General features: G+C 38.6%; 1 protein-coding gene across 1 annotated transcript; it reads right to left on the bottom strand.

Annotated features, from left to right (window-relative positions):
• Positions 1-685: 685 nt before the first annotated feature.
• ppdpfb (pancreatic progenitor cell differentiation and proliferation factor b) lies at positions 686-12,427 on the bottom strand. Its single transcript, XM_055165720.1, has 5 exons — positions 12,256-12,427; positions 9,947-10,037; positions 7,887-7,964; positions 4,588-4,681; positions 686-1,173 (listed from the first exon to the last, which is right to left on the bottom strand). Exons 2-5 carry the CDS (start codon positions 9,999-10,001, stop codon positions 1,059-1,061), a joined length of 342 nt encoding a protein of 113 aa, XP_055021695.1. The 5' UTR covers positions 10,002-10,037; positions 12,256-12,427; the 3' UTR covers positions 686-1,058.
• Positions 12,428-15,645: the final 3,218 nt, after the last annotated feature.

Below are 15,645 nucleotides of genomic sequence, written 5' to 3' on the forward strand. Positions count from 1 at the left end.
GAACTGTTTTCAGTCCTGGTCTCAGTCCCAGTCTCAGTTCTGGTCTGGTCGGACCTGGTTGTCCTGGTTCAGACCGGCATTGCAGTTTATTTTTTTCTATTATTCATTTAAACACAAAATCAAAAACTGAAAAAACAAATCATTATCCATGTTTTCATTTTGGTTTTGGAGACAAATTATAAAATTTTCTTATTTTTGGTTTTATATTGAAAAACGGATGAATGAATGATACACGGATTCAGCTTGAAGATCCGACATGTTTGTTTCTGTGTACTGTATGCATGTGACGTAAACGTGTACGTGACCTGAGCAGATCTGACCAGAGTTTTGCGTCTTGGCCAGGGTAGACAAACACTACGGTGGAGTGTATTCAACTCTTTATTTTACATTTTTGTGTTTTTAAGCCCCAAAAACACCTTCACAGTCTACATGAAAGGCACTTCCAATAAATATTTAGTCATTTTTACCCTCAAGTGTTCTCGTGTAAACAGGCCCTGAAAGCACTACTGTTAGAAGCTCCGTTTTGTCTGTGCTTGTTGATGTGTAAACTACATCTCCATGGCAACTGCTAAACATTCCACCATAAAAATGCACGTAGAACACCCCTAGTGGTATGTCACAGCAAATTATGACTCAAAGTAAAAATCTGTGGTGCATTTGTGAACAAAAGGAGTCGGGAGCGTGATCAGGCTGCACGGTCTACTCTTTATTATCATCACAAGGTGAAAAATGTGGCATGTTCAACGAAGGCATGTGTAAACAGTGAGAACAGTACAAATGTTACAAAATATCAACTTATTTTTTATTTTAATTTTTTTTCTTCTTTAACTTTTGGCAAGTCAATAAAAAACATGGGGGTTACCAAAAAAACGCAGCCTATACTACTGACGATATAAAAAAACAAAACAAAAAAACAAAACAAAAAAGGTAGTTTCTGGGCTGTTGTCCCGTCACCTAGCGTTGGGCGGTGGTCTGGTCTGGTCTGGTCTGGTCTGGTCTGCCGTGGGTGCTGCGGGTGGGTGGGTGCTGGGTGGGGAGGGGTGGGTGTTGGGGGTGGTTCAGGGTGAGGTGGGACCCCCCGCCTCGCTGCTCTCGCTCACTTGCCTCCTCATCACCATCTCCCGGGCGACGCACGTGATCTGCCCGTTGGTCACGACCCCCGAGACCCCCGCCCTGAGAGAAGAGAAGAGACTGTTAGTGTACTGTTACTTTACTATACTTTTACTTTACTTTACTGTACTGTGACTGTGCATCATTAAGAAGTTGCTGATACGATACAAACCTCGTTACTGTGCACTTTCTATTCGATACGTTCCATTTCAATTCAATAAAAATAGTGCCTAAATCATGTTTGTGATACTAAAAGTCGTTGTTAAACCACTTCTTGTGCAAAGTTCATATGAAACACAAACATTTTAATCATCAAAACAGTGAAAATGTCAAAAGTGTCGCATAATCGAGTTTTCTTCCTCTGAACAAACAATTAAACTGTAGCTGTAACAAAATAATTTAGTAAAATAAACTTGTATAATCGATACAGTATCGATATCGCGTGGTGCTGTATCACCACATTAAACGATAAGATAGATATTTCGATATTTCTGCACACCCCTAACTGCTACTAACTACTTTTACTGCAACTGCAACTTTTGTTACTGCCCTGTTACTTTTACTTTTACTGCCCCGTTACTTCTACATTTACTACACTGTTACTTTTACCTTTACTGCTCTGTTACTTTTACTGCACAAACATGATTAAATATGACATGTATGTGGTACAGTTTGAGTTGGGTAATCAAACACTTAGGGGTTGTACAAAAATATGAAACCCAGATACTAAAAAATGTACTGAATATATCTTATTTTATTAATATATTAAAAGTGCATTGTGTAATTTTTCTTTTTTTCCCACCTGCTTGTTTCTTCAGTAAGACATTAAATAGCTCTATGTTTACATTTACTTGTATTCAATTACAGATGGTTTTATAGCTCAAAAATAACTCAAAAACAGTTATTCTGCATGAGCGGGGTTGCCTCTCCACAGATCTGACCTGTAACTTGGTCTGGTTTGGTCTCCAAGAAGACAGAAAGATACTGAACTGCTTTGAAACATTATAGAAAAAGTAATAACATTTCCATGGAGAAAAGCATTTGACAAACCCTACAATACACTTTTAACATAATTAGGTACATTTTTGCCCAATTCTTGAATAGTACAAGTGGTCCTCATCCAAAATCAAGACTAGAGTAAGAGCCAATGATAATTTATGGTATTATTTGTTATTTTATTCAGTGGAAGTAAACACTAAATCTGCCTTTAACTAATTAACTGCGTATATGGCGTTTTAAAGAGTCATCTACAGTTCCTGGTCATTTTTTTACTGCAGTTTTCTGGTCAAACACTTATAAATCCAAGTGTACGCTGTGTTCCGACCCCGCCCTTCGTCCCAAGTCATCAAAATTCTGTTCTAAAATGGGAAACTGCACCCTCAGGAAGTGATACTGAAGGAGGAACTCTGACTCACAGCTGGTCCCTTCTGTGGTTTGAGGTGGAACACGCTGCTTTAAAAATTACGCCTACACAAACTGAGCAATCATCAACGGCTGTTTTCTCTGGTTTTTAATGCTGTTTTGATCTTCAGAATCTTAAAATCAAACACTGATAATGAGCAGTTTTACTATTCATAAAAGAGAACACACAAGAGACTGGTAAAACTACTGTTATTTTAGTTTTGACCCAATTTTTAATATAAATTACTTGATTAAAAGTCTGTATTCTTTTTGTTTAGATATGCAAATGTCATTTTAACAGGCCCAGTGACAGATATTTAAGGGCCTATGGGGCAAGAAGCTTCACATGGGCCCCCCTCTAATATAAAGTCATAAGAAAAGGTTGTATAGATTTTTTTATTTTTATTTTTTTAAAAGGGAAAAGAAATACAGCGACAGTCCCTTTTCAAATGTGCATCCGTGACTTCCTCCTCCACAGCTCCCTCAGTAGAAACATCTCCTCCCACCTCTTTACTCTAGAAATCACGTTTGTTTACAGCCACTGCACGTTCAGAATTACTGTTGAAGTGACCTGGCCAGAAATAATTTAGCGACCTTTTTTAGACCCTTTGTCTGCTTCAGTCGCGCCATCGCTGGAAGGAATCCTCCAAGAATCACCTCAGTTTGTCTTCGCTCCTTTCCACTTTTCTTCTTTTCAGCGACCTCAAAAAACGGACTTTCTCTTGCGGCGAACTGGTCGTGGATTCTCATCCGCCATCGCAACAAACTTTGTGCAAAATGCGAGGAAGCTACAGTTTAAAAAAAGCCTCTAAAAACCGCTGCATAAACCACGTAATCCCCAAGCGCCGGCGAGTCAGTTACACTAGAAACGTAGGGAGATTGATTGACAACCTAACAGCCAATAGAAAATGAGGCAGCCTCGTTTTCTATTGGCTGATGTTTCTCTGGCCTCACTACGTCCACAGTTGATCAATTTTCATTCTTTTCTTTTTTGGTCATAATTACAAGGCTGTTGCATCTCTGTCAGTGAAAGTTTAAAATGCCATTACAATTTGAAAACAAACAAAAAATCCTCCATACAACCTTTAAGAAAAGGGTGAAATTCTGAGCATCTAAAACAAGGGGTGTGCAAAAATATTAAAATATCGATATATCGTATTGTTTAATGATACAGGGTTCCTACAGGCTACTTCAAGTTTAATTCAAGACTTTTTAAGACCATTTATATAAAACTTAATACCCATTTCACAGCCTACTTCAGAGTTACTCATTTATTTCTCAAACAAAAGGAATCTGGGGAGTAGAGTGTTGCTCGGTAACAAAACCAACGTTCAAAAGCAACGGCATTAGTCAAACTTTGTGTTCTGCTGAGATTTTCTGTGATTTTACATCCTTCTGCTGAGCTTGTTGCTTGTGTTGTTGTAGCGAGTGATCTTCAGTGACGCGTTCAAAGGATTTTGACTCGTTCTCAATTATTGGTTCCGCCGCTCTTTATTTAGGCGACGTCATTTAACCAAATAATTGCGGCTGACAAATTAAACTTCTGAAGAGAAATGCAATACGGAGAAGTTACGTACATCACAAATTTTAAGACCCAGTAATAAAAATTTTAAAAGGTTATTATTTCCAAATTCATAAATTCAATGCTTTTAAGATTTTTGTAAGACACCGTAGGAACCCTGTATCGATATCGTGGGCTGCTGTTTCGATATATCACCAAGAGTATTTTTAGGTGTATTTTCAGCACTACAGCTTTGTTGTTTGTTTAGAGAGGAAGGAATTTTTTTTTTTTTCTGCGACACATTTGACATTTTCACCGTTGTGATGATTTAAATGTTTGTGTTTCATATAAATTTTGCGCAAGAAGTGGTTTAACAAAGACTTTTTTTTTGTCACAACTATGATTTAGCCTTTATTTTTTATTGAATCGTATCGAAAGCTCACTGTATCAAGGCATGTATCGTATCGGCAACTTCTAAAAATGATCCCCAGCCCTGCCTAAAACCCGGGACAACAGACCCCTTTGTCCCTTCGTCCACTGCCCTGAGCCTCGAGTCGGTGTCTAGAGTTACTCACTTCTGCTGTGCCTCCTCCGTGAGCGGGGTCATCCCAGGCTGTTTCCCGAAGAAGAAACTGGACCACCAATGACCCGAGTCCTGCTTCGGGAGACCTGCGAACACACCAGAGATATCAGGTTAAAAAAAACGACTTAACGACAGATCCATAGAAACGAGCAGGTGAAGGACTCCAACCAAGAAATTACTGTGCAGCTTTAAAGAACAAGAAGGGACGTTTTAGATTAATTTAAAATACACGTTTTCAAGTTTCATTACAGCTTTAACATTCTGAAGTTTCCTTTACTGCGCGGCTGCTGAGATCGTGACGCAATAAAAGGAAACTGAGAAACAGGAAATGAAACTTGAAATAACCAATGCTGCAAAAACGTAATCTAAAATAATCTAAAACAGTTACAGACAGGTCCAGAAAAGTATGGACTTGTTCTAGGACACTGACGCTCTGAGCACAGCAGCGCGTCAGCTCACTGTGTCTCTTTGTGAAAATGCAAAATATAAAATAAAACCATTTAAAATTGTATTAGGTTGTTTATTTTAAGTAAAGACTACCCCATTATTTTTTAGCACAGGTCCTGACTCGAACCAGGACTCAGGTATCGTTTAATGTCATAATACAGTATCAACATCGTGGGCTGCTTGTTCAGAGGAAGGAAACTCATTTATGCGACACGTTTGACATTTTCACTGTTTTGATGATTAAATTGGGCGTGTTTCATCTTCACTTTACACAAGAAGTGGTTTAACAAAGACTTTCAGTATCACAGCCATGATTTAGCCTTTATTTTTTTATTGAATGGTAAGATCACCGTATCGAGGTATGTATTTTCTGCCGCTAAAACCTGGGACAGTCTTCCTGAAGATGAGAAAAAGAAAAAAGATGAGAAAACGGTTCGATTAACTAAAAAAAATTTATTCTGCACTCTTCTCTCTCATTTAATGTCTCTCTCTCTTTTTGAATTTAATTTCCATTTGTTTGTTTTGTGATTTTAATGTCTTTCTTATTCTGTAAAGCACTTTGAATTCTCCATTTTATTTCATAATTTTATTGTTATTATGTATTTTATCACTTTGGAAACTGAAATGTGCTATAGAAATAAGACTAGTATGATTATTTCAGCAGTTTAAAATAATAAACCCAGTCAAATACATTAAATAAAAATAAATTAAATAAAAATAAATAAAAATAAAAATAAATAAAACATAAAAATACAATAAAAAAAACAAAAAATAAAAACACAGAGGACCACACAACTCAAGCGATGTTAAAAGCCAGAGAATAAAATGTCCTTTGTGTACGAACTGTGCTTTACAAATAAACCTGCCTTTCCCATTTCTGTACGTAGATTATTACAGTTTCAGTTCATTTTCATTATGTCTCAATATTTTTATCCTCTGGTAAAGTCTTCACCTCATGCGTTTAGACATTAAAATGCTGCGTTCACCAGAAGACGACGTGAACTTAAAGATACACCGTGTAACTTTTCCGGTAGAGCATCTGCAGCTTTGTGATCGTTCCACACTGAACACGAAGAGTCCCGCGTTTTTTTTTTTGGCAATAACGCACCGTAACTATTGACTTTGTGTTTCCAGGCGTAAAACATGACACGTTTAGTCGTTTATTAACCCGTTTTATCGAATGCCCCGGACTGAGCCTGAGGGGGAATCCTACACTGAAGCCTGCGGAGCGTCTGGCTGCGTGACAGAAAAAGTGTGCCAAAGGTCGGAGCCAAAGTTATTCCGGAACTAGGTCAAGATGAACCGACGCTCCCCAGAGACGCACATGTACGGGCAGATTTTCAGGAGATACTTATTTGGAACGCATTCTTACCATTTCTACATCGCTTTTAATATTTGCCATTGCGAAAAATTGTGACGTGCGAGTTTCCGTGTCAAAGTAATTGCAATAAAGTGAGTCTATGTACAAATCTGAGCAAATATGAAGCTCAAATATGAAAAAACAAACACAAAAACCAGCCATTCTGTGTGCAAATCTGTTTAAAATCAGAATAAAAGCTACCGTATTTTCTGCACTATAGGGCACACTTGAAAGCTTTTAATTTCATCCAAAATTAAATTATATGATTAATAATTAATAATTATGTGACATTTACAGTCTGTTGTTCTCTGTTCTACTGTTTTTAGTAGAACTTGACTTTTAAGATGAAATGTCGGTTCCTGGTTGCTGATTTTATCAAATAAATTTCCTCCCCAAAATATAACTTATATGTTTTTTTTCTTCTTCATTGTGCATTTTTTGGCTGGTGCGACTTATAGTCTGAAAAAAATGGTATGCAGAAAGAAGCCGTTTTTCTAACAGTTAAAACATTCATGTAAAAAAAATTCAGATGTTGTAATATATTATGACTAATTTATAACGACTGTTGTGCATCGTTTTCGTTACGGTTGCTAGGTAACCGTTATGGTCATGTTGAAGCAAAGGAAGTGAAATTATAAATGTGAAACTAGGTCATATTTCTGTCAAATCTTGCGTAGGTCGCTCAATGGTAAATGTAAGAAATGCAGAGGCAATTTATGAGGAAAAAAAAAGGCGACCGTTTCTGACTGTTAAAACCTTCATGTAATAAAGTAAAAGTGTAGTAAAAGTCTATTGTGCATCGTTAAGATTATGGGTGCCACGTTATGTCACTTCTGCTGTAAAAGAAGTAAAATTCTAGATGTTTTTTTGTCAAATTGAGTAAGTAAACTCAGCGGTAATGTGGTAATGACACGTGTGGGATTCACAGAGCGGTGACTAAACCCGAGGAGACGCCGAGTCAGAGGAGAAACAAAATACTCCGCAAATATGGAGCTCCCCCAGATATGGCACAGCAGCTCTGGAGACATAAAGCACCAGAGACTTATGACACAACACGGTAATTTATGACACAAGATTTTTACTTTTAACTTTCTCTTTTTACATTTATAATCAGGCCTGTCATTATAAAAACTATTTCGACTTATTGTTTAATACATAACAGATATTATTTATTTATCATGGTGGACAATTTCTTTTGTATTAGTGGGAAAATGTTGGTCATTTTTCAGCTGTAGAGTGTTATTTAACTGTTGCATTCATTTACTTGTTTATCGCAGCTCATATTATTTCAACAATATTGTACATTTAGAGTAATTTTTTGGGGGATAATTCTGATTTACTGTCTTGACATTATCATTTTTAGTCTCTGTTTACTTCAGCAATATATCGCACATCAAAATTTGTTATCACAGTAATCCTAATTATAATTAAAATTCAGTTAATGAGATGATAGTGGTGTTTTTGTGGGTGCGTTGGAGCGATACCTGGATGGTGGGGGATGACCTCTCCACTGTACTCCGAACTGCCACACGAGCTGCTGCTGGACGTCGAGCCAATGCGCCCTGAGAACACAGAGAAACAGAGTGAAAACTGGGACTAAAACCGGGGCTAAAACCGGGACTATACCAGGGACTAAAAACTAAACAGGACTAAACCAGGATCAAAGTGTGTTAATTTTGTGTTAACATGAAACCACGGTCCAGACCACGGACCAGACCACGGACCAGACCACGGACCAGACCACGGTCCAGACCACGGACCAGACCACGGACCAGACCACGGACCAGACCACGGACCAGACCACGGACCCAAAGAAAGGACTAAAACAGGATAAAAAAATGTTAATGTGAGTTAACATGAAACCAGGGACTACATCAGGATCCAAAACAGGGACTAAAAACAGGGACTAAACAGGATCAAAGAGTGTTAAATTTGTGTTAACATGAAAACCGGGACTAAACCAAGGACTAAACCAGGGACCAAACCTAGGACTAAAACTGAACCTAAACCAGGGCTAAAACAAGATTAAACCAGGATCAAATGTGTGTCAACATGAAAACCAGGACTAAAAACAGTCTATATCAGAACTAAACCAGGATCAGAAAGTGTGTTAAATTTGTGTTAACATGAAAACTGAGATTTAACCAGGTCCAAACCAGGGACTAAACCAGGACCCAAAAAGAGGACTACACCAGGTCCCAAAACAGGACTAAACTAGGATCCAAACCAAGGACTAAACCAAGGATTAAACCAGCGACTAAAACAAGACTAAACCAGGATCAAAGAGTGTTAAATGAGTATTAACATGAAACCAGGACTAAACCAGGGACCAAACCCAGGACTAAACCAGGGACCAAACCCAGGACTAAACCAGGGACCAAACCCAGGACTAAACCAGGGACCAAACCCAGGACTAAACCAGGGACCAAACCTAGGACTAAACCAGGGACCAAACCTAGGACTAAACCAGGGCCTAAAACAGGACTAAAAACAGTCTACATCAGAACTAAACCAGGATCAAAGAGTGTTAAATGAGTATTAACATGAAACCAGGACTAAACCCAAGGACTAAACCCAAGGACTAAACCCAAGGACTAAACCCAAGGACTAAACCCAAGGACTAAACCCAAGGACTAAACCCAAGGACTAATACTGGGCTACTGTACTAAAACAAGACCCAAAACAGGACCCAAAACAGGACCCAAAACAGGACCAAAGTGTTTGTATTATAGATATATATGTGTGTGTGTGTGTGTGTGTGGTGTAAATCCGGTTGGACTCATTGAGTGTACAGTGAGGGGCTGTTCTGTTCAGATGAAACCGGTTTAAACTGCCTCCACCGAGAAGAGGATGGAGGGAGGAGGGAGAGATGGAGGATGGAGAGATGACAGAGAGAGAGAGAGAGAGAGAGAAAAGCGTGAGTGGGAGTGAGATGAAGGATAAAGAGGATGGATAGAACGTACACAAACACAAACCGCGACCCTCTGGTTACACAACCGCATACCGACACACATTTACGCCAGCGATCGATACCGTGAATCATTCAGAGGATTTCAAACGTTTTCACACAACGACCACGCCTTTTTTTCATTGTATTTAATAACGAGGTCATAAAGTACACCGTCGACTACAGTCATTATGTTTAACACTTAAGTAATTATGTTTTTAATACTTCCTAAAGCAGATGCAATAAATCTCAAAGTGAACACATTTTTAGTTTAGTTAGTCAGTTTGTTCTATTTTTATTCCATTTGTTTATATCATTGTTAAATAATGTATACTCAGTTTTTGTTTATTTTTTTAATAAATCAGGTACTGTTGCACTGTATTGTTGTATGTTTTGTAATGAAAACCTGTAAGTTTTGTCTTCTGTCTACTGTATTTTACTGTGTATTACTAATGTTTTGTGTTTTTTGGACACAATCGAAAACAAAACTGAGCATCTCAAGGGTCATTCCAGTCAAATAAAAACACATTTGACCCAGTTTCAGTCTATAAGATCTATATATTTTAAGTGTAAGGTTACGGTGTGTGGTGGACGTACTTCGGTAGTAGTCAGTGGTCGCCACGAGAGAGCCGCCTGCTGGAATAGCTGCCATTCTTACACTGTTGGTCACTGAACACTGGATGGAAACCTGGAGAGAGAAACAAACATCCAAAACATGAGGTAAATATTAACAGAGTGAAGAGAGTCATCATAAACCCGGATAAGGGCGTGTGAATGACGTAGTATGAAGTCATGGAGTAGTTTAAAAGCCTTTGTTAGGTTTGTTATAATGGCCTATTGACCTGAATACACAAGGAAACATTCTTAAAGAGGTACATACTACTGTGATTCTTATCAGAGTATGTTCCACAGTATGGCATTACAGGTATCCATCTTGAATTGCAAATATAGATGTTTATTAGAGATGTAACAATATAAAAATCTCTCTGTACGATATTTTCATGACATACATCTCACGGTACGATATTTACTGCGATTTTCTTTTTGTGGAGGTGAACAAAACTGTTAATGTGCCGCTTTTCTCTTGTCATAATCCAATTAAGATTTAAAAGTGCTTAATAACCCTAATTTCAACATGCAGATTGGATTGAAACTGGTCTATGTAGTTCCCTCAGTTTTTTAGCTGTTGCTGCACCATAACAATGAATTTAAACAAATAAACTTATAATTCGATATATTGTGATGGTCCACAATATTATTGTGAGAACTTTGACGATATGATATCACGATATTTCGGTTATTGTTACATCCCTAACGTTTATTACTCAAAATAATGCAATAAAGTAATACTGTGGGACATTGTTCGCAAAGCAATAACATTTCCATGGAGACGAGCAGGTGGCAGATGCTCAACCAGAAAAGTTAGACTGCACATCTTTAAATACGCAAATTTTCAGTCCAATCTACATGTTAAAATAACAGTTATTAAGCACTTTTAACTCTTAATTATTTGGATTATGACAAGAGAAACATAGCATATTCACAATTTTGTAAAGCTACATAAAATACCGCAATAAATATCGTACAGTGAGATGCAAATCGTGAAAATATTTTATCAAGATAATTGTTGCCACTAGCAAAACTAAGCTCACATCATATTTTGGACTTGTTTAAAGCAAATTAAAAGCAAATAAATAATAATAATCTGACAAACTGAGTGCATGTTTTGTGTTTTTGTTCTGTTGTCACGATAAACAGATCGTCAAAAAATGGCTGCAGACACGGTTTACCGTAAAATTAGACGATGCACACAACTGTAAACATGCACAAAATGAGTTAGCCTATAAAAAAATACGTACGCATTTATTGTCTAAACCATTTTAACCTTTTATATTCCTGGTGATGCTCGTGCAAAGGACCTATGCACGATGGGGGATGGGGGTGGTGGGGGCTTCGTGGGAACATCGGCTGCACGTACATCACGTTTTTCAGAGCATTACGTCACGTGTTTACATCTAACTATAGGACATATGGACAACGTAAAAAAAATTACAAAGAAATACGTAAAAGTAAATAAAAAGCATTGTTTTAATTATTAGTTAATACAAACGACAAAAAAATTACAGCTATTCTATTTAGTATCACGTTTTATTAAATTATATTACACGTTATTGTCTTTTTTTTTTTTTTTTTTTTTTTTTAAATCAGACGTGACAAGTTGCGTTCAAAATCGCATTCAAAGTTGCAAAAATTACCAACAAAAATATTCGTAATTTACATCACGTTTTCACAGCATTACGTCACGTGTTTACATCTAACATAGGACATATCGACAAAAACGTAAAAAATACAAAGAAATACGTAAAAAATAAATAAATAAAATGCATTGTTTTAATTATAAGTTAAAGCAATTCACGAAAAATTACAGCTATTCTATAATGCATCACGTTTTAAAAAAGATATATTACACGTTATTGTCTTTTTTTTTTTTTTAAAGCAGACGTGACAAGTTGCGTACAAAGTTGCAGAAATTATCAACAAAAAATATTATTATAGAAAAAAAAAAGTAAAAAGAAAAAAAAAAAGTATCAGCTTTGTCCATTTCTAGGAACACTTTGTCTCAAACAAAAGACAACGAATAAACAACATTTAATTCGAGCTCAAACTCGCGATCAAAACCGTGACCGTTATTCACCAGCATCTCTTTTAAATCATCCAAACCGATCCAACTAAAATCTGTAGCGTTAAACTTTAATTACTGAGCTTTTTTATTTATTTTTTTCTTAACCCTTTACGAAAACAGCCCCCCTCCTGGCGTTAGCATAGGCTAGCTGGTTAGCATCGGACCCCACCATTTTAAAAGCCCACCCGGGATCATCGCTCGACAACGCGGGGTCAAACGTCACCTTTTAGCGGTCCGGTCGTGCTTGATGTTCCGTAGCACTCGGTTCAAGTCAGTCGGCGAGGCTGGGGGAGTAAACGCTAGGCGACGGGGCCCATTTGAAAAGAAGTTTTGGGTAAATTGAACCCTCCAAGGTCCGCGAGTGTCAGCTTCTGCTTCTTCTGTGCGGAAACACGGGCTGGACGCTCTTTATATACGCGGACGTCCTCCCCCGTTTTACGTCCTCCGCCAAGCCACGCCCCCCACGGTTATAAAAGGGGCGGGCTGAAACCGAATCCGCCAAAGAGCTGTGGAACATGCGCTTTTTCAGAGAGCAGGGGCGCATCCGGTTACTGCGTGTTCGTCTGGAAGCTTCCTAGAACGTTTAAAGGTGTATTGTGTAACTTTTCAACCTGCTTGTTTCTATGGATACATCATTGCTCTGCCTGGAATGTTCCACAGTGTGACATTAAACAGCTCTGCCTTACATTTACTCAACTAAAACTGTTGTTATTGCTCCGCATTCTTCTGGAAACTTCCCAGAACATTTAAAGGTGTATTGTGTAACTTTTCGACCTGCTTGTTTCTATGGATACGTTATTGCTCTGCCATGAAATGTTCCACAGTGTGACATTAAACAGCTCTACCTTACATTTATTCAACTAAAAGTGGTTTTATAGCTCAAAAAATACCAAGAAAAACATGAATTCTGCATTTTATATACAAACATAAGACATCTAATATACAGTATGAAGTAAGTTATAAGGAATTATGTAGTTAAAACATTTGAAAAAGAGGTAAATGTCTTGTATTCAGACTCCCCAATGTAACCACCCTTTGCTTTGTCGAAAAATATTTAGTAGTTATTTACTTTTTTTTTCTTTACTGCCTAATTCTGTATATTTTGCTTCTTATATATGATGTAGAAAATGTAAAGTGTTGTTAAAATAAAGGAAAAAAATACTGAATGAGAAAGACAACTCCATGTTTTTTGCGGAGGTAACAGCGTATAACATGGCTTAAAGGTGCAATGTGGAAAATGTTTTGTGGAGGTTCTGTCATCTGCTTGTTTTCATATATCATTGCTCTGCCTCGAATGTTCCATAGTATGACATTAAAACTCCACCTTACTTATCTACTTATTTACTTATTTATTCAACTACAAGTGGTTTTATTGCTCAAAAATACCTAGAAAAACAGGCATTCTGAGTGGGGTCACCTCTCCACAGATCTGACCTGTAACTTAGGCTACGTTCAGACTGCAACCTGAAGTGACCCAAATCCGATTTTTTGGCCCCTATGGCTGCGTTCAGACTGCAGCCTTAAGTGACCCAAATCCAATATTTTGGCTTCTATGTGACCTGTATCCGATTTTTTAATGACAGTCTGAATGGCACAGATCCAATTTTTTCAAATGCGACCCAGGCCACTTGGATATGTGCTCCTGAAACTGATACATATCTGATCTTTTGACTTGTGACTTCAGTCTGAACGGCCAAAGCGCATCCGTCCGACCTACACGTCATCAACAAGCGACAAACGTCACTATTCTGCGCTGAAGCAGGCGGAAACCGGAACTGTAAAATCTCCAGGTGCTCAATGCTCGCGTCCATGTTTGGACAACTTCCGTAAACACAGAGCACGCTCGCTGCGGTTGACGCATGGGGTTGACGTCATCGTGTCCTCCAGTGCACATGCGGGACACTTTCGGGCCGTTTACCGTTCACACTGAAGTCACAGACAAGTCGCATTTAATTGGAAATGTGAACGACCTCGCAAAAACATCGGATTTCACAAAAAAATCGGAATTGAGCATTAAGCCCTGCAGTCTGAACGTAGCCTATGTGACCTGTATCTGATCTTTTAATGACAGTCTGAACGACACAGATCCGATTTTTTCAAATGTGACCCAGGACACTTGGATATGTGCTCCTGAAACTGATACATATCTGATCTTTTGACATGCGACTTTAGTGTGAACGGCCAACGCACATTCATCCACCTACACGTTATCAACAAGCCACAAACATCACTATTCTGCGCTGAAGTAGGTGAAAATTGTTAATGAACTCTGTGTCACTGAAGTGAAGCACATCGCCACTCACCACTCTTGGGTACGTCTCCACATCCACACGTTCCTTTCAATAGACACTGTCCCACAAAACACCACGGCCTAAAACCTCGTCCTTCTCCTTCTTAATCTCCTCCTTAAAACAAGTAAGTTGTTCATGTTCTGGCTCCGGTACGAGAGGAACTTTAAAATCTCCAGGTGCTCAATGCTCGCATCCGTGTTTGGACAACTTCTGTAAACACAGAGACGCTCGCTGCGGTTGACGTCATCGTGTCTCCAGTGTCACATGTGAGACACTTTTACACCGTTTAATGTTCACACTGGAGTCACATACAAGTCACATTTAATTGGAAATGTGAACGACCTCGCAAAAACATCGGATTTCACAAGAAAAATCCGAACTGAGCGTTAAGCCCTGCAGTCTGAACGCAGCCTTAGTCTGGCTTGGTCTTGATGAAGATAGAAAGAAACACTTAAATGAATCACCGTATCACTGTATTGGAAACGATTTGCGTTCCAGACACGTCGTTTCTGTGTCCGCAATCAAAGCCTTCCCATCCACACAGTAACTCGAAACCGCCCGAAACGTTCGTCACATGACTCGGCTGGCGTCACGACATTACGTGGGTTTTCAAAACATGGAAGTGGAGCACCGTGTCTGAAGTTACAGCAGCTGATTTCGAGCCGAGGAAGATGGCAAGTGTGAATACAGTCTTTTCATGGAGCGACGCCGAGGTTCAGTTCTTAACAACACTGGATTTTAAGACGTTTACCTCTGGTTTGTTTAAACTGTTTTCGGCATTAGCGTCACATGATCAATGTCACGAACCCAGCGAATCAGGAAGGCGCAAGTCACAGTGACGTGGTCCAATAAGGACGTGACTAGAGCTCCTACATCAGAGTATCAGTGTTTTCAGGCGTCCACGCGGTGCCGGATCAGATCTGTACTCAAATGAATTCGTGGGAGCTGGAGGCACCAGATTGTTCCGTCTCTGGAGCCGTTTTCCATCGGATTAGTGTGAACGAACACTGCATCCACAACGAAAACAACTCGAATATGAACTAGTGTGGATGGAGCCTTAATGTGTAACCAGACGTCCCTTATTTACCCGGGACAGTCCCAGTTTTGAGCCTGTGTCCCCTGTCCCAGTGGATTTATCCAAAACCACTGATTTGTCCCAGTTTTATACAAGAAATGTCCCAGATGTCCCTATTTTTGACCCATTTAATCCCCGCCAACAGTAAAGAGATGCATACATTTTAATTTGATTTGGTAAAATACAAAAAAATCTGCTTAAAAACAACCAAAACACAAAGAAAATGTGACTGTACTGACTCACACTA

The sequence above is a fragment of the Boleophthalmus pectinirostris genome, unplaced genomic scaffold (genome assembly GCF_026225935.1).
Source record: "Boleophthalmus pectinirostris isolate CB_2022bp ecotype Guang Dong unplaced genomic scaffold, ASM2622593v1 HiC_scaffold_8, whole genome shotgun sequence".
Taxonomy (NCBI): Eukaryota; Metazoa; Chordata; class Actinopteri; order Gobiiformes; family Gobiidae; genus Boleophthalmus; species Boleophthalmus pectinirostris.